Raw genomic sequence first — 24,862 nt, forward strand, 5'->3', positions numbered from 1 at the left:
AATTTCAAGAAATAAAGTGATAACTGTCAACCTCTTGGTGGTTTTATTCAAAGAGATCAATATACCATCAATGGTATATAATAAGGGTATGGAATATTAATGAAAAATTTTGGCGATATAAGAACACAAATTCAGGAATATAGGAATGCATCCGTTCAAATTTTTCGTATCACGGATTGAATCGAGTAGCCATACTTGCAGCACGGTATTTGTTCTTTCCTCTAAGCACAAGATTCTGTGCTGGAGATTGATGGCATAATTCGGTAGGTTCATCTTCGGCAGCTCTCAGTTGTATTAGGAACATTCTTCGAGGTCTATTGGAGCGGTTTAAGTACGATCCATGGAGGAGGAGATAGGAGAATATAATTATTTCACCTTTTTTTGCTGAGACTGGAGTAGCTCCTGATAGCGGAAATTTGTCCTGATCCACGTAATGATATTGTTCGCCATTCTTGTCTGTCAGACCCTTGTCTTCGAGAGGCCCAAGTTTGTGGCTTCCCGGATACACGGCAAGACCTCCATTTTCTGGTGTTGTGTCGTCCAAGTGCAGGAAAACAGCTAACATGGTATGGTTTTTGAAAGGAAAGTAGGAATAATCCTGATGCATCAGATATGGAGCTCCATTTTCAGGGGGTTTGATGTGTGCTTTTGTATGATGTAACAGGATATTTTCTGTCCCCATCACATCTTCCACAGCATCCAACAACTTTGAATGTGTTATAACCTTGGTGAATACAGCGCTATGCATTTGCAAGTTATGAACCGCTTTCACCTATTTACCATTGATTAGAATAATAGAATGATAAAAAGAAACAAATAAAAAATATTCAAAATTATCCAAAGGAAGCACTGACCGTATAATCGATGTACCCAGCTTCTCGTTTCATCCTTTCTCCAACCCACGCTGCTTCAAGCCCACCTTGATCATCTGCATTCTTGCGTTCGAAAAGATCGTTATACTCGTTTGAAATTGTTTTCAATTCTGTATCCGTGAATATCCCAGACAGTTTTATAAACCCATTATTGTCATATGAGGCCTTTTCTTCGGCAGTTAGAAACTTAAGAGTATCCATTGTACGATGTATGAAATTCAAAGCTGAGAATGAAACTCTTCAAACTGAAAAGTTCAAAACATTCAACAGACTTTTAAGGCTATCCCCCACTATCACTGCATATTGTTTGTGAAAAAATACTCCACAATGTACAACAATAGTCTAACCCGTGGAAACTCATTACACAAGTTCATCACTGTTTGCTGAATTGCGTGCCTTGTATGTGTTAGCTGAGCTATGCAGCAATCATGTTACATACATGTAGATCTATCTCAGAGGTGGCTATGCAGTGCACAAGTTAATTTTCTGTTGGTTTGAACCTTATCTTTGCCAAGCTCCAACAGAATCGCACTGATGGTCTAGATTATCAAGATCAAGGGTGCTGACTCTCTGAACTCTAAATATGGATACCGATTCGTAAATAATCCGATCTGTTTATTGATACGTTGAGGAACATCTGATTAGGAAATTTCCACATCTGTTTATTGATACGTCGAGGAACATCTGATTAGGAAATTTCCACATCTGCCATACTTTCATAGGTCTGTTACCTAAAGACTCTTACACACAACAGGATTGTTGTTTAGTCATGTATACAACCTCAATTAACGTGTAAATCTGCCCTAATTATAAATTCACTTAAATCACTAATGGGTAATCTAGTTTCTTCAGATGGTATAAGTGAAACTCATAATCCTGCCATGGAACCTGTTCCCACTATGAGCCAACCAAAACGCCAGGGCCAGGAGAAAAGCACTGGAGCACAATAGCTGGCAGCAAAGGGTCACCGAGAAAATTTGAAACCTTTAATCACTGCTCTAGACTGGAACCACTGGTAGGCTTTGGTCTTTGATGGCTCAATGCTTGTCGTGACTTTTTCAACTTCAGGTATAGTCCGACCTGCCCCCAGATTCGAGGAAGAAGAGTCTTGGTCATGATACACTTTGATAAGATTATCGCAGCTACAATTGTTGGTATATTGATCTTGGTGGTTTAATTTGATGTGGAAACGGCTCCCCAATGCTCCGATTGGCATTGTGTAGCGTGGTTTTGGCAGGAAAAATTCCGACACACTGTTGCAATCATTTTTTTGAAGAAGAATAAATGTGTTGGTAAGTCCCAGTGGCATTGTCATAGCATTTTGAAAATCTGCACTCTCGGTAATGGATCTAAAAAAATTCAACAGTGACCAAAATTTGTGATAAAGGTTAAAGATCACAAATGAAAATTCAGCATACTTCATTAAGCTCAAAAGAGGCTTGCGGGAGGAATGCTGCTGGGTAAGATGGCAACGACCATCTAGTATTCCTAAGGGCAGACTAACTCTTATGCAGAGTTTCGGTGATAGCATTGTGGCTCCCATCGATATCACAATCTCCCTGACAAAGTTGCTACCACGGCATAGTTCGACATATAAATTATCTGAAATATTTTGCAGACACTCCAAGGTAGTCCTGGCAATTGTGAGATTTCGGTCATTAGCTCCAACTGTAGCATCGTTCATTCTGAGCAGGTACTCATAGGTGAGAGGTATCTGTTGCTTTTGGTAAAGGATATACTTCACTAGCTCCGAGATAAGTTTGCAACATGATTCGCTGGTGAGTGGTTCCTCCAAAATGACTGGAACATCAAGTTCCTCCTTGCCCGACCGTCTCAACATTTCAATAATTTCAATGACGACAAACTCTTTATTATAGTTCACAGCCTTTCATTCAACTTAATTCTGAAGTTCTCGAGTTTGAATCACCCCTAATTCAACAAGTGACAACCTTACAGAGATCATGTGCAGGTAGTGCTGCAGCTTCATCACTGCCAAAGAGGATCTTTAGTCACTGCACAACTCACAGATGGCGTTCTTCACAATAAGAATAAGATGCCTAGAGAATTCCCTACGAATCTCATATAAATCCCACGTTCCTATTTGGAATAAAATCTTCAGTCAACGGCGACGTGATGTGTCGTTTCCATCGTCTCTGTGTGCTGTGCCGGTTTTCAAATATTTAAACCAACGAATTCATAGCTCTGAATTCGTTGATAAACTGTGATTACACGCAATCTGCAGCAGAATATCGTTTTGCCGGTAGTGAACTCCGCTCCTCTCTACCAGTTTGGTTCATTTGGTTGGCGTGTGTGTGGTACGGTTTTCTCTAGGTGATTACGGTGGTTAAAGATAGTGATAAGTGATTGAATACTTTCATCAAGTTATGATTGCATCGCGGTGTTAAAAAGAGACTCTTAATTATTGCTACCATTCAAAAATGGAAAATCCCGGGACTCCGACACTGGTCAAAACAAACAATCCGGCTCCAACGGTTGAACAAATAAATGCCGACAGAATAACTCAGGTTTGTCAATACGTTCTTAACGAATCAAAGTAATGTTTTTGTTAGCAAATTGTTACATGCCTCGGGACTCTACATCGAATCAAAGAATAATCCGTGCTTAATTTATCTTCAAGAATTTACATGAATTTTTCATTTCAGTTGGCAAATAAGTATTGGGCTCCTCACACGACCGACTCACATCTCAAATTCGACCCACAAATAGTTGAAGACGTGTACATTCAAGAAATATGTGCTTCAAAGTTTTCAATTCGACGCATAATGATGCTAGAGTTCAGTCAATACCTAGAAAATTATCTGTGGCCAAATTACATTACAAAAGAGGCATCGCACAGCCACATGATGTCAGTGGTTGTCATGCTGAATGAAAAGTTTCGAGAGCGAGTTCAAGTTTGGGAAGCTTTTGCCAAAAATCCCGAACATTTTCCTGGGTTCTTTCAACAAGTTCTCGAGGCTTGTCTCCAAGAGAGTATTATGGACTTTGACCTCAAAGAGCAAACAGCACTGATCGTCTTCTTGAATCATTGTTTCAATTCGATGGAGGTAGCACTAGTGAGGAATGAAGTGAAAAGGCTTGTATCTTTATCCATGTGGGTCTCACTGCAACAGGGGAGGCGCGAGTTTGAGTTTAGAAAATTTCCCAAGTGGAGAAAGTATTGGAAAATCATACAAAAAAAAGATAACCCAGAGCTTAAGGAAAAATTGGACTGGGAAAGAAGATTTCTACAGCGGCTTATGGTCAAGTTCATGACTGTTCTGGAAACTATAACTCCTGAAGGTTAGTCTAGATCGAAGCAACAATGTTAATTATTTAAATGTCATTTAACAAAGAATAAAAATATCAATTTACAGCCTTTGTTTTGGAATTCCAGGACCACTGTTGCCCGATAAGGTACATTATTGTGAGAGGTTCCTGGAGCTGGTCATTGACTTGGAAGCTCTTTTACCTACCAGACGCTTTTTCAACACAGTTATGGACGATAGTCATCTAGTCGTACGTTGTCAACTTTCCAACTTGGTGCATCGCCCAGAAGGAGGACTCTTCAACCAGGTGAGTGAGAGCTGTGAAAATTAGATTGCTTACAAAAATACAGGTAGATTGAGTTGATAAGGGGTAATTGTTATGAGAAACCTTTATTCATATTAATCGATAGATTCGAATGTGTATAAAAATTCGAGATTGTAAATTTTCTCAACTACTCTGAAAATGAAGGCACTGTGGACGGTACACAGTTACTTTTGGTCTAGTCAAGCCTCATGCTACATGACAAGTTTTATCAACTTTGAAAAATATGGGGTGTTTGGCAAAATATGATAAAATATCTCAGTCAACTGATCTCGTTGAATGTCAGGAGCATTTGGATTCTATTACATCCGTTTCCTATTGTTGAAATTAGGAATAGAAAAAATAAAATAGTAAGTACGTCACTGCGGTATGATTATAAAAAAAATTCATTCACAATCCAATTGGACTTATTCCTAGACTTAAATGTAAAATGAATACTGTAGTTTACAAAACATACGTCTTTTTTTAAATGCATGGAAAATATTCCTTCCCAATTGTCAATGATAGGATCGTTTGTGATATAGGTATCGATGTTGCGTGTCTTTTTCGTGTTTTGTTCACAAGAGGGTTCCGTGGTGGAATGTAGGTTATTTAAACAATATTTTAATGAGATCCGTTACCTCTGATACCTTTAACCCACATTGATGGCTGTCATTTCTTCCCCCCAATCGAGACCCTGGCTAGTCTCATTCGGGCTGCAACAGTTGCACGTTTTTCTCAATAAAAAAGTGACTCGCCTTTGACCGAACACGCATACATAAAGAATTAGAACTGCTTGTAATAAATTAACTACGATGTAGCAATAAATGAGTTCATATCTCATCCAGGAGAGCAGAGTAAAAAACCAAGATACTGCCATAATGATGAATAAAAATACAAACATTCTGAAACTATATTTCATTTTATGGTGAATCCTGCCATATGTATTCAATCGCTTAATAGACTTCATAGTTGTTATAACAAACCATAAATTCAAAAGGATGGTAAATGCAACAGGCGTAAAGAACACAGCAACGCCCAGCCATCCTATTGTCTCTTGGGGAACATAGGGTACGTTGTCAATGGTAGGCTTGTTTGTATCCAATACAAAGTGGGCAAATATAGCCATAGCCCCCATACCCGCAGTTGAGCACCACACGTAAATGGAGTAATAGCAATATTTTCTACCATCGGTCACCCGCAAAAAAACATTGCGTGATCTGAAGGTCTTCCAAATGTAGTATCCTAGAATGTTGAGCCAGAAAAATGCAGAGAGCAGGGATATGTATGTTATGGCATCTGAAACCCAGAAATTATTAAACTACATCCTGTCAATTGATGAATTCATGTGACAATTGCTGGCAAGTTACCTGCTACAAGAAAGCTGACGTGATTGCTAAATTCAGTGAAAATTCTAACCATATCTGCACACTGACTGGTTATGAGACACATGGTCATGCTTGTTATGATATTTCCAATCAAGTTGCGTAGTTGGGGTAACACAAAGTAAACAACAGCGACAATTAGATAACAGACAATAGAGATTGCTCGAAACGCAGGGTCTATTACACGCCTCATCATGTAATCCGGCTGCATGATACGTTGGTTCGACGGCAGACAGACACGTGCATAGAATTTTGGTGTCTCGTCATTACTCAATATTATCTCATCCGTACAGTAGGTCCCAAAGTCATAGTCGTAGTAGATTCTGTTGTTCCCATTATCTTGACCCTTGACCTCTGCTATTTTATCCAAGTCGACGACGTCGCACTCTATGCAATGGCGGAGTTTCCCCGAGGGTAGTATCATGAGCAAGTCTATGCTGGTATCGGGAACATGATAGATGTCCCATTGTTTCTCATTGTTTTTACATCGTGGCAGACCAATTCTTAATTCAAACTCAGGTTCCACTGCCAGAGGGTGGCCTTGTTCGTCGGTGAACTTTGGCTTCCAAAGTTTGGTTGCGTGATGCGCTTCCTTTGCTAGGGTACATCTACCATCTAGCATCAATTCATTGGGCTCACAGCATTTACCAATTATTACGGAATTCGATCGAACACTCGTGTCTACCAACGACGACGACGAGTCCTGATAGACAGTTGAGACAATGGTCAAGTCGGCGATTACAAAAATTACACGAATAACCAGGGCGAGCATTGCAAATACGGATGAATCACATGAATTCCACTTCTGTAATATCCTTTATCCTTTCTGGTCAGTGGTCACCAAGTCCCGGGCGCGTTCCCGGTATGCCAAACACCTTTGTCAATCGTTAATCATCGTCCGGCATTCGATACCGCATCACTATTTCAGTGCACCGCATACGATAGATGTGTTTGCTCTATGCTTGTAACTTCACTTCTTCCATGCCAATCTTTTCCACCATACCCACCTCCGTATATTGCCTCATTGATCGAACCCCGTTAAGCATGTATACACAGACAGTAGTTTGTGCATGTATGCAACGACGATACGTACGTATGTATGCTCAAAAAGTTTTATCTGTAGCTGTAGAACTTCAGGATCTCTCGAGTAGATGGCTGTCCATCCAGCCTCTACTCTTATCGACGCTACATGAGTCCTCTTTACTCTACATTACCCAGCAGGATAGACGTGTAGCAAGGTCATAGCCGCTGATCTTTCATTGATCTCTACCAAGTCCACGGATCAGAATTTTCAAATTTACAAATCATGTAATGTCATGTTGAAAATTTCATTGCGTTATCGAACAGGTGTCACGTACGTATGTACATATGTTTTTTGAATAATCTGAAATATTTTTCCGAATATATTCTGAATTCTAGTCTATGTATAGTTATACGTATATGAAATTTACAGAGATTCAACATCAATATCTATAGTACATCAACTGCAAATATGCGGAGTATTATCAGAAATGATTATTATTGTATAAAACTCGGTGAAATCCAGCATAAGTGCTGCAACACTTCTCTGTGGTCAGTATAATTGACCGTTGTGCATTCTGACGGATGATTATGTTCCTCTATTGTACATGGTGAGCAATTTTCAATGGTACGATTGTTTGCAATTATTTAACATGAAATCACTTCGATAATGAGAACCGTTATCCCGTTTGCGAGAGTTCAACCTCCTCCTCCGAAATAACAACTTCACACTCCTCGTCATAGCCAGCAGCCCACTTTTTAGGAAAACTCAATCCCAGGGGTCTTTTCTTTGCCAAAAGTTTGAGTACACGTTTTCGAGTGGCGACAAGAAGTAAAAATATTATCAAACCTTGGAGGCTGTTCAAAGCATCGGTTATCATCCTAGAAAGTTTAAAAAAAATCATTCTCTGTTGCGATTTACACAGTTTTGTTAACGGTCCAATTGTCAAGCAAAAACCTGATCATCACTAACCAGTAGTGTGTCCACTTTGAACCTGTTGCAAAGGAAATTACTTCGAATATCCAAGTGATTCCCATGACCCATATAAGTTTCAAGTAAAGCATACACTTGAACCTGAGTATCCTTAATCTAGTGCCACTGAAATCTTTGTACTTATGCCACAGCTCGTAGCACGTCAAAGAAAAGTAAATAACATTCAACGTCATGAGGCATGCGACAGGTCCGTAGAAGTAAACCCATGTCTCGTGAGATCCTGTAAAATTAAAAGGGATTCGATAAGTTACATAACCGTTCGAATGTCTTTCCCTACGGTGGGGATCACCTACCCGCGAACCAACAACTTTGCTCGCCAAATCCGGGACTCAAAATGTATCCGCTGGTGTGATGCCCAATGAGTGCACCCATCAAGAATGCAACAGCCAAGCCCCAAGCGACTACGCTGAATATCATATACCACGTCTGATCTTTCAGCAGTGGTTTGCTAAACCTATGGCAATCGGATAGCACGTTTTATATCATCTTCCCTGTTGTTATTTTAGTTGTTATCGTCATACATTGAGATTATCGTAAAGGAGCTTCGGCTGAATACAGATCAGCAACGTTTACAATTACGTGATTTCTGATGTAAACGTCGCATATCGGTTGTATTCAGTTGCGAAATTATAAACAAGTTGTATTTGTAGCTCTGGTGCAGAGCTATTGAATACCAGTTGTACTGCGATCACCGCACGTACCTGTACGTATGTACAACGTATGTGATACTAATCGTAAATTAATACATACGCATGTGTTGCATATCATCGTAACCACACGTACAGATTAAGCTAATGAATTGAAATTCGTAGCAGCTAATCGCCACAACTATGAAATTTACCACGATGATCTCCAGAGATTGAAGGCGACGAAATGGAGCCATAGGAAGGATGCCATGAAGCAGTAATACATGGTGAACGCTGAAACGAATCGATGAGTGAATTTATTATACCATTAGGGAAAAAAAAAAAAAACAATTTCATCGAAATTTATCTGATACGCGATTCCCAAGGTTCATCACTAAACATTGAACAAATTGCCACGATTAGGATTATCTCACTAATTATACACGCGGAGCAGCGTTGCTCTCGTTGTAGAGATAATCGAGGTCAAAACTGTAACCGTGATAATAATTTGTAGCGTTAATTGGACCTTATAATTGAGAGTTTTGCGTAATATTTCGGCAGTCTCTCGACAAATAGATACCGTGTATGCATATTACAGTGAGATTCTGGTGAAACAGGTTGCGATCAACGCATGCGTCGAATTATTCGAATTTCCAAAGCGGCAATAACAAGGCTCGGGCTCGCTCGGAGTTATCCGAGAAATTCGAATATTTCGACGCATGCTTTGATCGCAACCCGTTTCACCCGTTTCGAATCGCACGTATTATGCGTAATGCGAAGAAAAAAAAACTTCCCGGGAAACGTGGACCTACTACTCGTATACATCGTGATTTAATAATCAGCCTATCAACGATACACCGATGAATTTGACAAAAAATTGTCTCCTACCTAGTCCTTTGCAAAGATGGTCATTTTCAAGTGACATTTCTGGATCCAGTTGCACAATAGCGAGTAATATGTAGGCGAATAATAACGACGTCATAGCGGACATCAGGATTTTTCCTTGAAGGTCTCTCAATTCCGGCAGGATTATGTACACGGTCAAAGTAGCCAGCAGGAACAGAGCCGAGCACGTGCACAGTGTACCGAACAAGATCTGACGCCATTCACTCGGTGCATTCTCAAAACAGACGAATGCAATTGTAGAACCCTTACTATGTCCTCTGGTGAGACAGAATCTAGGAGAAGAAATATCAGGGATTATTCACGAGCACGTGGATCCGTAACGTGACGATTACGTAGTGAACTGATCAGGTACCGATCCTCGGTTATGCGTCCCAGATCCTCGGCGATCGCGAGTTCTCCATCGATTATCGTAAAGTTGTCTCCGACAGGATTTTCGTGTGGATCCAATATGAATATACCATTCGGACATTCGAGTTGAATTTTCGAACCGTCGGTACAGTTCGATCCGTCCTGCCATAGCACGTTTTCGGGACAACAACGGTTTACGGACTGGCAAGGATTTATCAGGTGGACGAGGAGGATCGCGAGAACTGTAACAAACATACGTGTTTCATAGTCAAATTTTGTCGATCAACGATACGCGATTTTAATTGCGCTGCAAAAACCGGACATGGAATTCCATCGGGGTATAAAATTATAATCCGCGTACGGAGCGATGCTTCGTCGAGTTATTTGCTTGATTGAAATCGAGAAATTTGAGGGAAAACCGCACCCGAGAAACTAGCTGCGCAATAATCAGTCGAATCGCCGTATAATATTCTAACCGATAGGAAATCATCGACCCGATTTTTTTAATAAAGGGCTGCACGGCTTCCGGCAATGATACTGTCATTGGTGCGTTCAAATTATGTACATGTGTTCGATTATTTATTTACCTATTTACGATTTACCTATTTCATGTTGGATTAGTAAATATAGTATGTATGTACGTATGTATACCCACAGCCAATAATGCGAATTCCATAACCATCCTGATTCCGTGAGATACTTTTGATTCGCCACATCTTCGAGTGGACCAGTCGTAGCTTTATATAGAATTGAGCTTCTGAATAAAAATTTTACGGAATTTTTCTTTTCGTACAACGATATATAGCTATCTCTGAATTGGCGTGACGATCCCTGATACTTTTAACTCTCGGTTCTCGCTACCAAAAAACTAACTAAAGCGACGATTCGCATCAAGCGTGCACTTTCCACGTTGCCATAAATTAATTGCGCATTTCTGTTGTTGTCATCAGACAGAGCAGTCGATCAATTGGAACATTGATACGTGCATCTTCTATCTTCTCGGAACTAATATAGTCTCGTTTATCGCTACGAATGCTTTCCTTTCACTTTTATTTTTCACCCGAGGGTCGTGAGCCTGTTCCCCTTACCCCGATAAGTTCTGGATTAATACTCTGAAATATCCTTTTTAGTTATTTCATTTTATTTCATTATACGCATGGGTATAATATATTATCTATAGGAATAGTACACTTCTCTATTATCCGTTAAACGTGGGTCTTTCCCTCTCATTTGTCCTTGCCAGAATCGTAATAATTTAATAAGAAAAGAGTCTCTGCCGTATGTAAAATAAGTGTTGTTATCGTTTTATTTCAGTTTTTTTTTTTTTTTTTTCTCTCATCGGACTTTTATTTTTGTTCTTTGACCCTACACTTATTACAACTTGTTTTATCACTTCACCGCGTACGTCTCATTCTACGTTACGAAAAAGAAAAAAATCAAAAAAAAAAAAACGTACGGCAGAGACGCACCACCTTTGAACGAATCTTTGAAATCTTTTTCGTGTAGGTGTATTGATCACTTGGCGCGAACAATATTTTCCGTCGAACTGCAGACGACTTTTCGGCTAGACTCGCGATTAAATTCGTATCACCAGTGTCTGTTGGAACGAAGTTTCGGAATTTTTGGTCGCACAGCCCATTTGTTTGTCAAAGATTTGGTAACGTCGTTCCTGATCCATACAAATAATCTTGCTGTATCATGTACGAAGTTTAAAGTTGACCGTCTCGCGCGCAGTATTTGTGTCGCACCGAACTCGGTTTTACGGTAACGGTTCGTACGCACTTTTCAAGTGCAAATCCTTCGTGCACGCTACGAAGTCAAAGGACGCACTGAACGGCGAGAATCTTTTATTAACATACTCGTGTAATCGTACCTGCCTCTGCACACAACTATAAATAAATGCCTGAAGGCTTGTGCTGCGATACGAGAATTGAGGAGGAAGGGGATAAGGAAAAAGTGGGGAACGAAAAAGCGCTGATAGGAGACGATTGGGGGGGTGGCGGGGGAGAAGGCTGATGAACAACAAATTCAGATACGTGTCAAGATTTTATCAATTTGTTATTATTATCACAATATTTATTTTCATTGAAAATTCACCCAAATGCACGCCTTGTTTGTAAAATTTACGAGCGTAATTATTTTTCGAAATCCGTAAAAAATGTTATCACGAAATTGAGAATTTTCGGTTCACATGTTTGTACGTATTAGCTGAATGTCGGTCTTGCATCAGCTTGTAACATGGATCGTTCCACGGTGATAATTTGATATGATAATCTAATCAATGGGCGTATGACGATCATTTCGTAGCTGAGTCAGGATCGTAAACTCTGTACGAAAATATAGCGATCCAACAGGCTTTCGGATATTCGTGCATTGATTTTATAAAATATAATAATTTATTTGGTATATAATGCGAGGGGCAATTTGGATAGAAAGAAGATTCACTAACGATCGGAAGAGTGCCGTGACTTGACAATTCGTAATATTCGATATGTATGTTGACCGATTGTAAAAATTATCAAAGGATAAATTTGCGAAATATTTTAGGCATATTATGCTACATCGTCGATTCAGATGAGAATCCACTTCCGAATACAGGTAATTTCCTGTGTCATAATTCTTACATAAGAATTGATTTCAGCTGCTGGAGATGCTCAAATTTTACGCAAGATTTGAGATTAGCGAGGAAACCGGAGATCCCCTTACCGATCATGACATGACGCAGCTACACTATACGAAAATTACATCACTTCAGGTAAATTGTTCAGATGGATACCATCCGAAATTGTACGATGAAAGGAATCGATCGTTATTCTCGCTATCTTTCTTCTGAAATGTGTTCAAAGTCAATACACACCTAATTAGCTCATTGTTTTCTTTTTTTTTTTTTTAATATAAGATAATACATATTGCATTAATTGCAGCCCTGAAAACTAATATTATTTCGATTTCTATTCAACAGAAGGCTGCCTTTGCGAAATTTCCGGATCTACGTAGTTTTGCGCTGGCAAATGTGGCGAGTGTCGATACCAGAGAAACGCTCCATAAGCACTTCGGGGCCCTGAGGTACGCTCGATGAATTTAATTGGCCTGAATCCGAATATTAGAATGCGCGAAAAGGCCAGGTATAATTATTGAATATCGTTAATGTTTCGCAGTCAGGAAAAACTGCGATCAATCGCTACATATCTGAACCTCGTCCCACCCGAGGAGCGGGAAGCGGATGAAAATTGGTACCGATTAGACTTGGACTTTCTACGAGAATTACTGGTCAGTATAATCGACGAGTGTTTGAGGATCAAGTCCCGATGTTACACGTCTTTCGTTTCACAGATATCGAGACACGAACGACGGTCATCGCAACTCGAGGAATTAAATGAGATGCCGCTCTACCCGACCGAAGAGGTCGTTTGGAACGAAAGTATCGTCCCAACTGAATATTTTTCCGGTGAAGGATGTCTGGCGCTACCAAAATTGAATCTTCAATTCTTAACGCTTCACGATTATCTACTCAGGAACTTCAATCTTTTCAGGCTCGAATCCACCTGTAAGTGTCGGTCCAGCGCATGCACCTGTTGCTTAAAAAACACGTTCGCCCCATTCCATGCCGTCTGGTGTTTACGCATACGGCGAGCACGTGTAGACACAAGTGACGCGATTGCATCACCGCGAATTCACACATTCGTTGTTACGTTTATTTTTCAGATGAAATACGACAGGATATCGAGGACTCCGTCAGCAGATTGAGCCCATGGTCAGTATATGTAGAAGAGTATCTCCAATGCCCGTCTACCTTCGATCCTTATCCGATGTTCATATGTAATGCAATGAGTCAAACTTCGTGTCGCGTCCGCCTTCTGCGGATAATCGTAATCTTCTCTAATTTCTGCAGGCCTTCACGTGCATAATTCGATTTATCTGACTCACATTGCAGGCGCGCTGAAGACGATAGCGTTTATTATGGCGGATGGGCCAGAATGGCACAACCGATAACACAGTTTGCCGTTGTTGAGGTAGCAAAACCGAACATAGGAGAGAATAGGCCTTCCCGCGTAAGAGCGGACGTTACCGTTAATCTGAGTGTCCGTAAAGAGATCAAAACGGAATGGGAGAGCCTCAGGAAGCACGACGTCTGCTTTTTAATTTCCATCAAGCCTCCCAACACAATTGGTGAGCCTTTCGCACTTTTCGAAATACGTAGCATTGGGAAAACATAAAAGAATGTGTAAAATGAAAAAACGATCGAATAAATTTCGCACAAAAATTTCAGGTACTAAGTACAGTCACAAGCTACCATTTGTGCCCCAGGTTGGTTTAACGACCGTCCGTGGATGCGAGATTGAGGGTATGCTGGATTCTAACGGAAGGGTCATAGAGGATGGCCCTGAACCGAGACCTGTACTGCCTGGTGAGAACAGGACTTACCGTGTGTGGTTGGATTCCAATCAATACCGCATAGATATGGATATGGCGAGTCATGGGAAGGAGGATGTCTACGAGGGATTCAATATAATTATGAGACGTAAACCGAAAGAAAATAACTTCAAGGCAGTTCTCGAGACCATCAGGGAGCTGATGAACACGGAGTGCGTTGTACCCGATTGGCTCCACAACATCATTCTTGGATACGGGGATCCTGGCGCTGCGCAATATTTCAGGTACGCGGTGCTTTCGATAACTGCGATGCTGTTGAGATTCCGATGGATTTAATAATCGTTGAATGGGAATAAATTTTTAGAATGCCTGACGAAATTGCGACGATGGATTTCAACGACACTTTTCTGAATATCGATCACCTCAAGGCAAGTTTTCCAGGCTATGAAATCAACATCAAGGAAACCGACGAGAGCAAATTGGTCAGACCGTTTCGATTAACGTTTGAGGAGGTAATCGATAGACGGAACAAGCTTCCTGTGAAAAAAGTCATCGTCGTCGAACCCCACGTTCCTCCGAGCCGCGGACCGTACAAAGCCAACGAACCAAAGAGGTTGGTTGTGATTTTTAATTGAAATTTTGATGCCACAATATCGAGATCATTGTTTCAGAAATCAGATCCCCTTCACACCGACGCAAGTAGAAGCAATTCGTGCTGGGATGCAACCCGGACTGACTTTGGTGGTCGGACCCCCCGGAACCGGTAAAACGGACGTCGCTGTTCAAATAATATCAAATCTCTACCACAATTTTCCTAATCAACGTACGTTGATCGTGACACATTCGAATCAGGCCCTCAATCAATTGTTCGAAAAAATCATGGCGCTGGACATAGACGAACGACATCTTTTGCGTCTCGGTCATGGCGAGGAAGCACTTGAGACTGAAAAAGATTTCAGCCGATACGGAAGGGTCAATTACGTTCTAGCAAAGAGATTGGATCTACTAATGGAAGTTCAAAGATTGCAGGAATCTCTTGACGTCAAAGGGGACGTCGCTTATACATGTGAAACAGCGGGGCACTTTTTCATGTACCAAGTGCTCGCTAGATGGGAACGATTCAACGGCAGAATCAAGCAAAGGTCCGGAAAAAATCCATCTCCTGGCATAATCTCCGACGAATTTCCATTCCACAAATTTTTCGATAATGCGCCGCAACCACTGTTCAAGCAAAAATCGTACGACGAGGATATGGAAATCGCGCAAGGTTGTTTCAGGTAAATTTTTATCAATTAATCTCGAATCAGAAAATCTACTTGAATGCCAACATAAACCGCGACGGGTTTTCCACGGTTGCAGGTACATCGAAAGGATGTTTACTCAACTTGAAGAGTTTCGTGCCTTTGAACTACTCCGATCGGGGCTTGACAGGTCAAAATATTTACTGGTGAAAGAGGCGAAGGTCATAGCGATGACTTGTACCCACGCAGCGCTCAAGAGACGGGAACTGGTTGACATGGGATTCAAATACGACAACATACTTATGGAAGAATCTGCCCAAATATTGGAAATCGAAACTTTCATACCACTGCTACTCCAGAATCCACAAGACGGTTACAATCGATTGAAGCGTTGGATAATGATCGGTGATCACCATCAGTTACCTCCTGTGATAAAAAATATGGCTTTTCAGAAATATTCCAATATGGAACAGTCGCTTTTCGCACGATTCGTGAGGCTCGGAGTTCCTACGGTTGATTTAGACGGCCAAGGTCGAGCCAGGCCTAGCATATGTAATCTTTACAACTGGCGTTACAAACAGCTCGGCAACCTGGAACATGTGAAGAAGAGCCCCGAGTATCTCGTTGCTAACGCCGGTTTCGTTTTTGACTTTCAATTGATCAACGTGGAAGACTTCAATGGCGTCGGCGAGAGCGAACCCAGTGCCTACTTCTACCAAAACCTCGCCGAAGCTGAATACTGCGTCGCGGTTTTTATGTACATGCGTTTACTGGGCTATCCCGCGGACAGAATCAGCATACTGACCACTTACAACGGTCAGAAGCATCTCGTCAGGGATGTGATCAATATCAGATGCGCGAATAATCCGCTGATCGGTCGCCCGAACAAAGTTACCACCGTGGACAAGTATCAGGGTCAGCAGAATGATTATATATTGTTGTCTCTCGTGAAAACGCGAGCGGTCGGTCATTTGAGAGACGTCAGACGTCTCGTCGTCGCCATGTCCCGTGCCAGGCTCGGTCTCTATGTTTTCGCCAGAGTTTCTCTCTTCAAAAACTGCTTCGAACTGACGCCGGCGTTTGATCAGCTGATGCAGCGACCGTTGAAGCTTCACATACTACCGCAAGAGACTTACCCAGCCCAGAGATTGAACGAGGGTCCGTTACCACCCGTTTCAGAGCCACCGATCGTCATCGAGGATATGCCTCACATGGCGAAGTTTGTTTACGATTACTACGTCGAAAAAGTGAGCAGCATGAAGGCGCAGATAAACGTAAGTGTAAAAGATTCCGAAGGGTCCACGGTTCAGCTGGATCCGGAACTTGATTCGAATTTTTTTTCGTTCGTTAGAGCACGCAAAAGGAGTGGCAGAAACCCGGTACAACGCAAAGAGCCCTCAGCCCGACTCATCATGTCCCTGCGCATCCCGGTGCCGACGATGACACGGATGACGAGGACGAACAAACTCGTATTACAACCGGCAATGAATCTACAGAGGAGGATGGAAAAGCGCCAGAAGAGGCAACGGACGAGCCAATGCCGATTCAGAATTTACTCAGTGAGCGTATGGACGACAGCTGAGCACTGCTCGAGGACCAGAGAAGCAATTTTCGTACCTCTACAGAATTACTTTATCCGAATAAAGTAAAATTTTGATACCTGATAACTACGTGAAATTATCACTCTCGAAGTTGAACAGAAGTTATCGGGCGAGCTGTTTTCAAAATTCAGCTCGGTCGAGGTTTATTGATTCGTTAGATAAAACAAGTCGTATGAAAAGATGTACATTCGAAATCGCTGACGACTCATGTAACTAGTAATAAGTAATTCTAACAATGACAATGACAATCGATAGTCGGATGATTGATACGGTCTGAATATTAGATCTCGTTAAGAGCAATCCATTTCTATGGCGGTTTTTATTATCATGATCGAGATACAATTGTTCCCATTTCCTGGCAATCCGGTACGTGAAATTAAATCATCTTAGCTGGACCGGTATCTCGCGCCTTCGCCGCCCTCTTGGCTTCCATTTGACGTTGACGCGCCAACTTCCGTTCCTCCCGGTTCCTTCTAGCTTCTTTAAGCTTGCTATTAGCATCTGAAAAAATTCCGTGGAACAGTTCCGAAATATGGTATCCAAATAAGAGACGCGTGTAGAAAATATCTTACCCGATTGTTCCGGAGGGACGAAGGCTTCGAGCGGTTGAAACTCCGAATCCTCCCACCCATCTTGTACACCTTCTTCGTACACTGAAATTTTTGATGCTTGCTGACTCTCTTCTTCCTACAAAGAAGCATGAGTCGCAGCTCTTAGTCGACGTTTTAAAACCACGTTTGTAACCAACTATACATATGTACTATCGTATCAACCAACCGGCTCTTCTTCCAGACTTGCCCATTGTGGATCGCTGCCCTTTGGACCAGCAGTAGAGGATGAAGTTGTGCCGAAAGGCTTAGTGACAGGAGTCCCGAAGTTGACGTTCGCCGAAGATTGTTGTTCCATATCACCCCAGTTATCAGCTTCCCAGCATTCCCATTCGTAGTCGGAATTAGTATTGGCCGTATTTTGGGCATCTTGGTCCTGATCGTGGTCCAGCGACGTCATGCTCGTTGCGCTACTCGTTGTCGTCGTCGTACTGGCACTACTTTGGGAACTGCTAGCTTGCTCTGCGGGATTAAACGTGTGCAAACAAGCGTGGAATTTCATTGCTCGATGAATAATGTACAATTCTACAAACCGAGAGAGGCTGGTTTGCTCAGTAGAATTCTCGAAACGTGACTGTTTGATGATTTTGGTGTGTCGGACTGGCTTCGATAGAACTTGGCCGTCATAGCAGTGACAGCCCATCCGGCCCACGTCGCCGCAGCATTGCTCAGACTCGGCGTAGCCGTATTCACATCAGCCTCTGAAAAATTGGATCGCCAATGTGAGTCGGAATACTCGATCAACTTGGTGGTGATCGGATGAGAGGGTTTTACCCATTGATTCGCGAAGCCCCGGGTCCTCCGACACTCGCTCGAGTTTGGAAAGGAATCCCCGAATCGTTCGGAAGGCATTTTCCCTCACTCCTTTGTCTACGTCCGTAGCAAGAGGACATAGAGCCGGAAGTATTCGGTTTGCAACTTCTTGTAAAAGAAAATATTGTTGAGTAGCAGCAAGAGCTAATATACTCGTGCTACGTGCGGATGCGGATGGATCGCGGGTGCCTCGAACAAACGCTCCGATCAGAACCTGGAACCAAAGCGATAACGTTAATTTCGGACTTCCGTACTGGGTCAGGTTAATGTCAACTGTTAATTCTCACCAGAAAAGTAATGCTTTTTTTCGTACCTTTTGTCTAATTTGGGGATGTAAATGCTGTGCAATTCTTCCTAGGCATACTGTGGCATTCGTTCGAATGTGACCTTGTTCATCCTTCGATTGGAGTCGGGCTAAGTGTCTCAACACCTCCACATTAAGATTATTGTAGTCGAGCTTGGGTGCCAAATGGACTACCGACTTGATTGTGTATTCCCGTACGGCTACGTTTGTGTCGAGGAAGCCTCGGGCTACCTGTGATTAAAGTAATGCTTCATGTGCATTTCGTTTACTAGTCACAAACAAATTGATCCATTGGTAGATGGGCTTTGCCACGAGTCGTTACCTGCGGAAAAATTGCCTCATTAACGGTGGAGGGCTGGAGATTGTTGACATATCGTTCGAGATGCTGCAACAGTCTAAGGCGAGTAGCTCGGTCGTTGGAGGCAAACAATTTCACGACACATGGAACCACGCGTTGCTGATACTCGGCGTCCGGCAATTTACGACCAAGTTGGAGTAGTGGCGGTAGTACCGCACTTCCAGCATCCCCGAATTCAAAAGCAGCCAATAGCTGAGGTAAAATTTTGTACCTACCAACTCCATCGGGAAAATTCTCCAGCTGCCCAGCGAGTTGAGAAAAAAATCTGCCTTTCTCGCCTTTTTCCTTCATTTGGATTTCCTCGAGAAATAGTAAAGCATCAACCAAATCATTTTTAAAGTAACCACCGTTGCTCCTACAACGTGCAATGACGTCGGCTGGATTTGGTCGTCCCTCTGGATTACTGCTGGTAAGCTCTCGAAAGACAGCAGCCAGATGTTTAGGTATCTATATATTTTGAACAGACTATTTGATTGAACTATAAACATCAAGAGTTACATGAATGATGATACACGTACCATTTCTTACTAGAAAATTTGAGTGTAACGCAGTTTCTTACCTGATTTGTTTTTGTCTTTAATTCGCTGCTGCTATTTAGTGGGCCATTGAATGCCTCCCAAATAAGACAGCCTAGACCCCACGCATCTGTTGAACTATCCATGAGGAAGAACATTCGAAAGAATGAGTCAATTGTTAGTTGAATTGAGACAAAGATTTGGAGGTACCTTATAATTACCATTTTGTAGGTGGCTTGGAATTCTCTTTAGCTTCCAAAGGTTGGTAAATTCGTAAAGCTGGCGGTAGCTGAGAATATACAGCATTGACTGCTGTGGTGTACTCAACACCGCTCAGTTTCCATTCTCCGCTTTCCACATTAACAAAAACTGACCAAAGATTGACGTTGTTGTGTCTTAAGTTTCCATCGTTATTGAGAAAACTGAGGGCACGCTAGTTAAGATAGAAGCAATATAAATGAACGGAACAATACAACTGGAATTACCAAATTGTCTATATTTTATTGTAGGTCTGACTGTTGATCAAACTCGTATTTACCGTGATTTGAAAAATTCCCCATGACAGGTAGAACTCTTTCTGCTTCTCATCTACGATGTTGTTGTTACGAAGACGAGTATGCAGAGGCTCCACTCTCTCTGTTGCCAGGTATAGCATTTGATCTGTTTCAAGACTATCAAGATAAGTCAGTATGCTAGGATGCCTAAGGGTCTTGAGTCTTTTCACAGCAGCTCTGACAATTTCAGCCTGTGCCTCTCCGTTAGTTTTCAACTCAAAAACAAATACAGACACATCGGCTACATCTCCTGTGGTTCTACCCTATAAAAAATATATTAGGATAGAGGTTTATCAGGTACTTTACGCTAGATTAAATTAGGTGTGTGATTATGATGTTCCACCAAAACAATTACTTAGTTACCTTTCTTTTTGCCCAGTGTAGTGTCCACAAACTCTTGTCTTCCAAACCAGCAACAGGTTCTCCAATTTCATACGGAAAGTCTTTAGTTGGGTCGCGTGAGAAAAATGACCACATATTTATTACAAATAGGCCTATGGCCTATACTACGTACGTACTATGTAACCAGGGGGTATTCATCTATTCTTATCACTGCCCTATCAAACTTGGTATGAAGTTTCACTAATTCTTATTTTATCAACGTTTATTCGTTTGTGTGTACTCCAAAAAATATGAGGAACTTGAGGAGGAACTTGACCACGTCACAGTGCACGTTCACTACTTGTTTCTTGATATCACGTCGCCCACGAATGTCTAGGACCAAAAAATGTTTTGTTTGTGTTAGCACGAGTAGGTTCTCCTGAATCGCTTGTATTTTCTCAGTGTGTGGATGCAATCACAACTTTAATAAACAAAGTAATTTATTCAAATCTGATCGCATATGCTTACAAGGGTACGAATAATGTGAGTATACTACGATACAAGTGGATCGTCTGTATTGATTAATAGGTACAAGTAGACCTATTAACCGAATGATATAAGAAGTGAATTATTTAAACCAAGCAAGGTAACTCAGTCAAATATTACCGTATAAAAAGGTATAAGTGTACCTAGTGAATCGCGTCAGTACCGGGGTGTACGTTCACCTCAGCGAGTATTCGACGAAGAAGGTACGACGACGACGACTGTATGACCACGACTGGTTAAAGAGGTGTTTTTACATTGATTTATACTAAGGCTATGTCTTGGACTGAACCCAGGGGGTGGGAGGCAATGCCAGATACCTCCATGCGTAGGTTTTTTGAGGGGTAGAAGACCCGCCCCTTGGGTTCAGTCCAAGACATAGCCTTAGTATAAATCAATGTAAAAACACCTCTTTAACCAGTCGTGGTCATACAGTCGTCGTCAAATTCGTTGACGTCGCCGCAAGTACTGAATAAAGTTGTAATTACTAATAAGATAAATTAACCTAACACAAAACAATCCTCCTTCCCTCCGAGGGATGCCGAGTAAAGCCGAGTGTCAGTTCAGATGTCATAGCATTGTCATCAAAACGATGTGTCATCAAGAAACGTCAAAACTATCAAAACCGTAGCCAAATTGATCGGTTTTTTGCTTGGTCAGATCGTCAGACGAAAATTTTACCACTCTCAATTTGTTATTCGGGATCAACGTTTGGTCGGGGATGACTTCGCGTCATGTTTCCAGGTGGTTAATGGCTTGATTCTAGCTTCATATTCGAGGAAGAGCGCAATTATGAATGACTTAGACGCGAATCTTGTCACCACGAATGTGTGCAACGGGGGCAGAGAATACGTGGTTAAAATGAGGGTGTCAAGGGCTCGTGGGGGATTATGCCGTCGTAGCTTGGAACTCATTGTCACCGACAAACAGACTGCTGAAGATTGGCAGTCTTCCTACGACACAGCCTGTTTGTACCTGCTCAACTTTATATCAACTTTTGCTCCCTGAACCTTTAAATTTTCATGAATTTCCGAATATTACAGATATAGAAAATCTAACTCAGAAGACAGGGAATTTTAAGCAGTTTGATGTATTTGTCGCTATGTTACAATCAGCTCTGTTAAAGGTAACCGTCTTTTATAAGCAACAACTTCAAGCTATAACAATCATAAAATCTCACTGCTCCTTTGGGTTGTTGTGGACTTTTGCCCTGAGTTTTATGGATTTCTATGCAGACCAGTGACTCTGTTACCATTGATCTTCTGACCTTTGAGGATCTGGAGGTCTTACGCTCTCAAAGAACACAGGGTTGCGACAGACGTGAAGTATTGACTGGCAAGACCAGTAACAGACGATATCTGATTGTCACTTACAGCGTCGAATTTGATCGGTAAGCGATGCAACCCTGAGTGGACTGAATGTCCCAGGGTCAAATGAATCTTACTCCACCTAGGCATACAGTTGATTCTCTCCTCCTTCCTTGGATGAAACCCAGCCCCTTGGATTGCCCCTTTAAGAATCCATTACCCGTTGCCTCTGGAGTATTGTGGTCCCCCGGATGTGGCTGTATTGCAATTGACAATAAAAAGGTTGATGAGCGAACTCGAGAAATGCAGATCCGGCCACAGTAATATCAAAGACCTTCACAAGAGAGTCGAACGATTAACCTTAGACAACAAGAGACTCGTTGCTGAAAAACGGAGAGTGCCCAATGGCGGTATGGTACTCTCTTATTGACGATAAGGATATTTGCCAGTTTCCCAGTTTGTCACGTTCTAACCAGTGTGGTACATCATGTGTTCTGAGACCTTTCAGATAAGGGCATTAAACGGTTGCTAGAAGCAGTCAGATCTTTGGAAAACGCGGTAACTGAAGAGCGTGCTTTGTTTCGAGCTCGTATCCAGAAGCTGCGTGTCGAAAATGCTACACTGATGTCAAAGTTACGCGATTTGAACAAATCTGCTTGCAGAAAGCCTAGAGGTTCCAGTCCAACATCGTTCCCTTTACAAAGTCGTCGTTCTGTCTGCAGAAGACGCAGAAGTCGATCGGCCTCGAGTTGCACCCGCTCAAAACATGCCAGCCTGTCGTCAGGTATAGCAGTTTCAATTTAAACCACACGATTGAGTATTGCGTTTCCTGAAATAGCTCATTGAATCCTGAAGTTGAAAATTTTTCATGGAACGGTATTTTTATTGAACAGCAGGTACAACTCCTGCAGCTTCAATGAAATCAGCAGATTCTCCATGCTCAAGGGCGTCGAGATATCGTCAGTTAGATGCCAGAGGTTTATATCGACATGTACATTCTATAATGCATATGGACAGTACAAGCGTGACAACCTAATCATGTGATTTGTTAAATTTTCAGAAGTTGACTTTGGAAATTTGGAATCACGAATACATACCTTGCAAAGAATGCTCAAGGATGGAATCAACTTGAATTAAACTAAATTGATTTTATTTGTTCTTTATATGTGTAAATACGCATAATTGTTGTAGGCACGTACATTAGCACACACACGCGGATGTAAATGTCAATGCCGATGTAATTGTACGAGGAAGGCAATGCATACGCTCAACACACGCTTCAGTGAACTGCTCCATCTGAGCTTTTTATAAAATCTGAGATCGTACTATGTACAAGAGTAGAACCAAAACAGGGATTCCTCAATTCAAAATTAACTAAGCTTGTCTCTTTTGACGTCATTTTCAAAGTATACAATAGCACGACTGACTACAGATCGATTTTGCTCTGTCTCCCATCTTTTTGGTGTGTCATTTCCAGAAGCAGCATCTTGAGCTGCTAGTTTAATTCCAGTGCGGGTTTCACTGCTTTTTTGCAAACCGCCACCTTCGGAACCAGATGTCTCACTCCCTGTACCCTTGCTAGGTAATTTAATTTTTGCTTGACTAGCCAACTTATTTACAATGGCCTCAAGTTGTGCTATTTCGATTCCTTGTTTCAATGTCGTGCTATGCAACATCTCAATATCATTGGTGAACTGTTGTATTTGTGCCAAACGCTGTTCCTCCTTTTTTGCCTCCTTTGCCGCCTGCCTGGAATATTCAAGCACTAAACAACCCCCAGCAACACTGAAAATGATCACTTCTCCCATCAGATTAGCCCCAAGCTCGATAGCCATTGCCTCGTTCAATTTTGCTACTTTTGTTGGCTTCCCAAGGTTCATCAGGTACATTTTCCCTTTGACCTCTGCCCAATGATATACTATAATAAGATCAAGATAATGAGCAGAATTATGACATAATAATTTGTCTATATCTATTAGCAACGGGCAACGTACATTGGGCAGGTGGTATGATGAAGTAAGTCCTGAAAACTGGATGATTTTTTGCCTGATTAATAAACATTTGGGTTAGTGGTTTGCTGATCTGTCTTATGAGCAGCATGCCCAATTTAAGGGCTGGGAATACACCGACAGCCATGGTTGAGTCGTCCTTGCCTTCTGCAATTACAGAATAACGTAAAATGAGAATGTATGCGTGTGTTTCGAGTTCTTACTTTACTTTCTTTTCTATATTATTCTCTCCTGATCTTAATGGTATAAATCTTGCGTCAATCAATCCGTCAGCGACAGCAGTAGCCACCTGACGGTTCCGAGCTTATTTTGATTCTACTTCTCTCCCGCACCTCGGATAGCGAAAGAACGTTAATGGAATTGAGACTCCACTTGACTTCTGCTAGCCGCAGTCCATGCCAAATTCTCTCGAGACGTCGTCTGCTCGTTGTTTTCTACTTGATACTTCACGAATTGGAGCACAAGATGAATGAAGAACACCAGAACACTTGAATGAAATGTGGATGAAGGATTAACGAAAGTCCATGGCAAAACAGGGAAGTTGGGTTGACTTTCTATCGGAACGTGGTTAGTGGCAATTCGTCGGAGCGGTGGGG

At 41.8% G+C, this 24,862-nt stretch overlaps 8 protein-coding genes across 16 annotated transcripts; 2 read left to right on the forward strand and 6 right to left on the reverse strand.

Moving 5' to 3' along the window:
- Positions 1-20: 20 nt before the first annotated feature.
- LOC105685352 (probable alpha-ketoglutarate-dependent hypophosphite dioxygenase) lies at positions 21-1,098 on the reverse strand. The gene is made up of 2 exons (XM_012399341.3): positions 855-1,098; positions 21-772 (listed from the first exon to the last, which is right to left on the reverse strand). The coding sequence occupies exons 1-2, from the start codon at positions 1,071-1,073 to the stop codon at positions 170-172; spliced, it is 822 nt and encodes a 273-aa protein (XP_012254764.2). The 5' UTR covers positions 1,074-1,098; the 3' UTR covers positions 21-169.
- A 710-nt stretch (positions 1,099-1,808) lies between these two features.
- LOC105685354 (MAD2L1-binding protein-like) lies at positions 1,809-2,728 on the reverse strand. Its single transcript, XM_012399343.3, has 2 exons — positions 2,291-2,728; positions 1,809-2,221 (listed from the first exon to the last, which is right to left on the reverse strand). The coding sequence occupies exons 1-2, from the start codon at positions 2,710-2,712 to the stop codon at positions 1,837-1,839; spliced, it is 807 nt and encodes a 268-aa protein (XP_012254766.2). The 5' UTR covers positions 2,713-2,728; the 3' UTR covers positions 1,809-1,836.
- A 527-nt stretch (positions 2,729-3,255) lies between these two features.
- On the forward strand, positions 3,256-16,997 carry LOC105685342 (RNA helicase aquarius). The gene is made up of 14 exons (XM_012399325.3): positions 3,256-3,397; positions 3,536-4,172; positions 4,267-4,445; positions 12,360-12,473; positions 12,681-12,784; positions 12,877-12,988; positions 13,052-13,265; positions 13,424-13,472; positions 13,653-13,888; positions 13,989-14,376; positions 14,457-14,705; positions 14,764-15,369; positions 15,452-16,607; positions 16,685-16,997. Exons 1-14 carry the CDS (start codon positions 3,311-3,313, stop codon positions 16,913-16,915), a joined length of 4,362 nt encoding a protein of 1,453 aa, XP_012254748.2. The 5' UTR covers positions 3,256-3,310; the 3' UTR covers positions 16,916-16,997.
- Positions 4,510-7,066, reverse strand: LOC105685346 (probable G-protein coupled receptor Mth-like 5). 2 transcript variants are annotated; one of them, XM_048651654.1, is made up of 3 exons: positions 5,810-7,066; positions 5,426-5,738; positions 4,510-5,350 (listed from the first exon to the last, which is right to left on the reverse strand). In XM_048651654.1, exons 1-3 carry the CDS (start codon positions 6,594-6,596, stop codon positions 5,092-5,094), a joined length of 1,359 nt encoding a protein of 452 aa, XP_048507611.1. In that variant the 5' UTR covers positions 6,597-7,066; the 3' UTR covers positions 4,510-5,091. The 2 variants fall into 2 exon arrangements, with proteins under 2 accessions (XP_048507611.1, XP_012254753.2); XM_012399330.3 differs by having other exon boundaries at positions 4,510-5,738.
- Positions 7,215-11,690, reverse strand: LOC105685347 (G-protein coupled receptor Mth2-like). Its single transcript, XM_020852172.2, has 7 exons — positions 10,374-11,690; positions 9,723-9,960; positions 9,353-9,642; positions 8,680-8,758; positions 8,132-8,292; positions 7,818-8,058; positions 7,215-7,726 (listed from the first exon to the last, which is right to left on the reverse strand). The coding sequence occupies exons 1-7, from the start codon at positions 10,432-10,434 to the stop codon at positions 7,525-7,527; spliced, it is 1,272 nt and encodes a 423-aa protein (XP_020707831.2). The 5' UTR covers positions 10,435-11,690; the 3' UTR covers positions 7,215-7,524.
- Positions 16,998-17,234: 237 nt separating the features above from the next.
- Positions 17,235-21,413, reverse strand: LOC105685343 (N-terminal kinase-like protein). Of its 6 annotated transcripts, none has more exons than XM_048651628.1 (13): positions 21,360-21,413; positions 21,097-21,171; positions 20,450-20,800; positions 20,071-20,349; positions 19,754-19,965; positions 19,577-19,670; positions 18,982-19,464; positions 18,669-18,890; positions 18,317-18,569; positions 18,076-18,243; positions 17,712-18,004; positions 17,507-17,621; positions 17,235-17,435 (listed from the first exon to the last, which is right to left on the reverse strand). In XM_048651628.1, exons 3-13 carry the CDS (start codon positions 20,561-20,563, stop codon positions 17,311-17,313), a joined length of 2,358 nt encoding a protein of 785 aa, XP_048507585.1. In that variant the 5' UTR covers positions 20,564-20,800; positions 21,097-21,171; positions 21,360-21,413; the 3' UTR covers positions 17,235-17,310. The 6 variants fall into 6 exon arrangements, with proteins under 6 accessions (XP_048507585.1, XP_048507590.1, XP_048507584.1 ...); XM_048651633.1 differs by lacking the exon at positions 21,360-21,413 and having other exon boundaries at positions 20,450-20,643; positions 20,745-20,800; positions 21,097-21,237; XM_048651627.1 differs by lacking the exon at positions 21,360-21,413 and having other exon boundaries at positions 21,097-21,237.
- Positions 21,414-21,426: 13 nt separating this feature from the next.
- LOC105685351 (centrosomal protein CCDC61-like) lies at positions 21,427-23,631 on the forward strand. Its single transcript, XM_012399339.3, has 7 exons — positions 21,427-21,917; positions 21,994-22,076; positions 22,186-22,340; positions 22,468-22,667; positions 22,766-23,041; positions 23,151-23,234; positions 23,318-23,631. The coding sequence occupies exons 1-7, from the start codon at positions 21,743-21,745 to the stop codon at positions 23,392-23,394; spliced, it is 1,050 nt and encodes a 349-aa protein (XP_012254762.2). The 5' UTR covers positions 21,427-21,742; the 3' UTR covers positions 23,395-23,631.
- LOC105685356 (optic atrophy 3 protein homolog) lies at positions 23,391-24,739 on the reverse strand. 3 transcript variants are annotated; one of them, XM_012399346.2, is made up of 3 exons: positions 24,599-24,739; positions 24,252-24,413; positions 23,391-24,175 (listed from the first exon to the last, which is right to left on the reverse strand). In XM_012399346.2, the coding sequence occupies exons 2-3, from the start codon at positions 24,391-24,393 to the stop codon at positions 23,628-23,630; spliced, it is 690 nt and encodes a 229-aa protein (XP_012254769.2). In that variant the 5' UTR covers positions 24,394-24,413; positions 24,599-24,739; the 3' UTR covers positions 23,391-23,627. The 3 variants fall into 3 exon arrangements, with proteins under 3 accessions (XP_012254769.2, XP_012254770.2, XP_012254768.2); XM_012399347.3 differs by having other exon boundaries at positions 24,475-24,616; XM_012399345.3 differs by having other exon boundaries at positions 24,470-24,611.
- Positions 24,740-24,862: the final 123 nt, after the last annotated feature.

This window comes from Athalia rosae, chromosome 3, assembly GCF_917208135.1.
Source record: "Athalia rosae chromosome 3, iyAthRosa1.1, whole genome shotgun sequence".
Taxonomy (NCBI): Eukaryota; Metazoa; Arthropoda; class Insecta; order Hymenoptera; family Athaliidae; genus Athalia; species Athalia rosae.

Coding starts and splice junctions, on each gene's coding strand:
- LOC105685352 (XM_012399341.3), bottom strand. CDS start 1,073: ATGGATACTCTTAAGTTTCTAACTGCCGAAGAAAAGGCCTCATATGAC. Junction 773..854: donor CTGGGTACATCGATTATACG/GTCAGTGCTTCC, acceptor AATGGTAAATAG/GTGAAAGCGGTTCATAACTT.
- LOC105685354 (XM_012399343.3), bottom strand. CDS start 2,712: ATGTTGAGACGGTCGGGCAAGGAGGAACTTGATGTTCCAGTCATTTTG. Junction 2,222..2,290: donor CCTCTTTTGAGCTTAATGAA/GTATGCTGAATT, acceptor GAATTTTTTTAG/ATCCATTACCGAGAGTGCAG.
- LOC105685342 (XM_012399325.3), top strand. CDS start 3,311: ATGGAAAATCCCGGGACTCCGACACTGGTCAAAACAAACAATCCGGCT. Junction 12,474..12,680: donor CGAAAATTACATCACTTCAG/GTAAATTGTTCA, acceptor TCTATTCAACAG/AAGGCTGCCTTTGCGAAATT. Junction 12,989..13,051: donor ACTTTCTACGAGAATTACTG/GTCAGTATAATC, acceptor TTCGTTTCACAG/ATATCGAGACACGAACGACG.
- LOC105685346 (XM_012399330.3), bottom strand. CDS start 6,596: ATGCTCGCCCTGGTTATTCGTGTAATTTTTGTAATCGCCGACTTGACC. Junction 5,739..5,809: donor CGTCAGCTTTCTTGTAGCAG/GTAACTTGCCAG, acceptor TCTGGGTTTCAG/ATGCCATAACATACATATCC.
- LOC105685347 (XM_020852172.2), bottom strand. CDS start 10,434: ATGTGGCGAATCAAAAGTATCTCACGGAATCAGGATGGTTATGGAATT. Junction 9,961..10,373: donor TGGAATTCGCATTATTGGCT/GTGGGTATACAT, acceptor TGTTTGTTACAG/TTCTCGCGATCCTCCTCGTC. Junction 8,059..8,131: donor GCAAAGTTGTTGGTTCGCGG/GTAGGTGATCCC, acceptor TTAATTTTACAG/GATCTCACGAGACATGGGTT.
- LOC105685343 (XM_048651628.1), bottom strand. CDS start 20,563: ATGTGGTCATTTTTCTCACGCGACCCAACTAAAGACTTTCCGTATGAA. Junction 19,465..19,576: donor TAAAGACAAAAACAAATCAG/GTAAGAAACTGC, acceptor CAAAATATATAG/ATACCTAAACATCTGGCTGC. Junction 17,622..17,711: donor CAAGTCTGGAAGAAGAGCCG/GTTGGTTGATAC, acceptor GCTTCTTTGTAG/GAAGAAGAGAGTCAGCAAGC.
- LOC105685351 (XM_012399339.3), top strand. CDS start 21,743: ATGAATGACTTAGACGCGAATCTTGTCACCACGAATGTGTGCAACGGG. Junction 22,668..22,765: donor ACGGAGAGTGCCCAATGGCG/GTATGGTACTCT, acceptor GAGACCTTTCAG/ATAAGGGCATTAAACGGTTG. Junction 23,235..23,317: donor TCGTCAGTTAGATGCCAGAG/GTTTATATCGAC, acceptor TTAAATTTTCAG/AAGTTGACTTTGGAAATTTG.
- LOC105685356 (XM_012399346.2), bottom strand. CDS start 24,393: ATGGCTGTCGGTGTATTCCCAGCCCTTAAATTGGGCATGCTGCTCATA. Junction 24,176..24,251: donor CATCATACCACCTGCCCAAT/GTACGTTGCCCG, acceptor ATCTTATTATAG/TATATCATTGGGCAGAGGTC.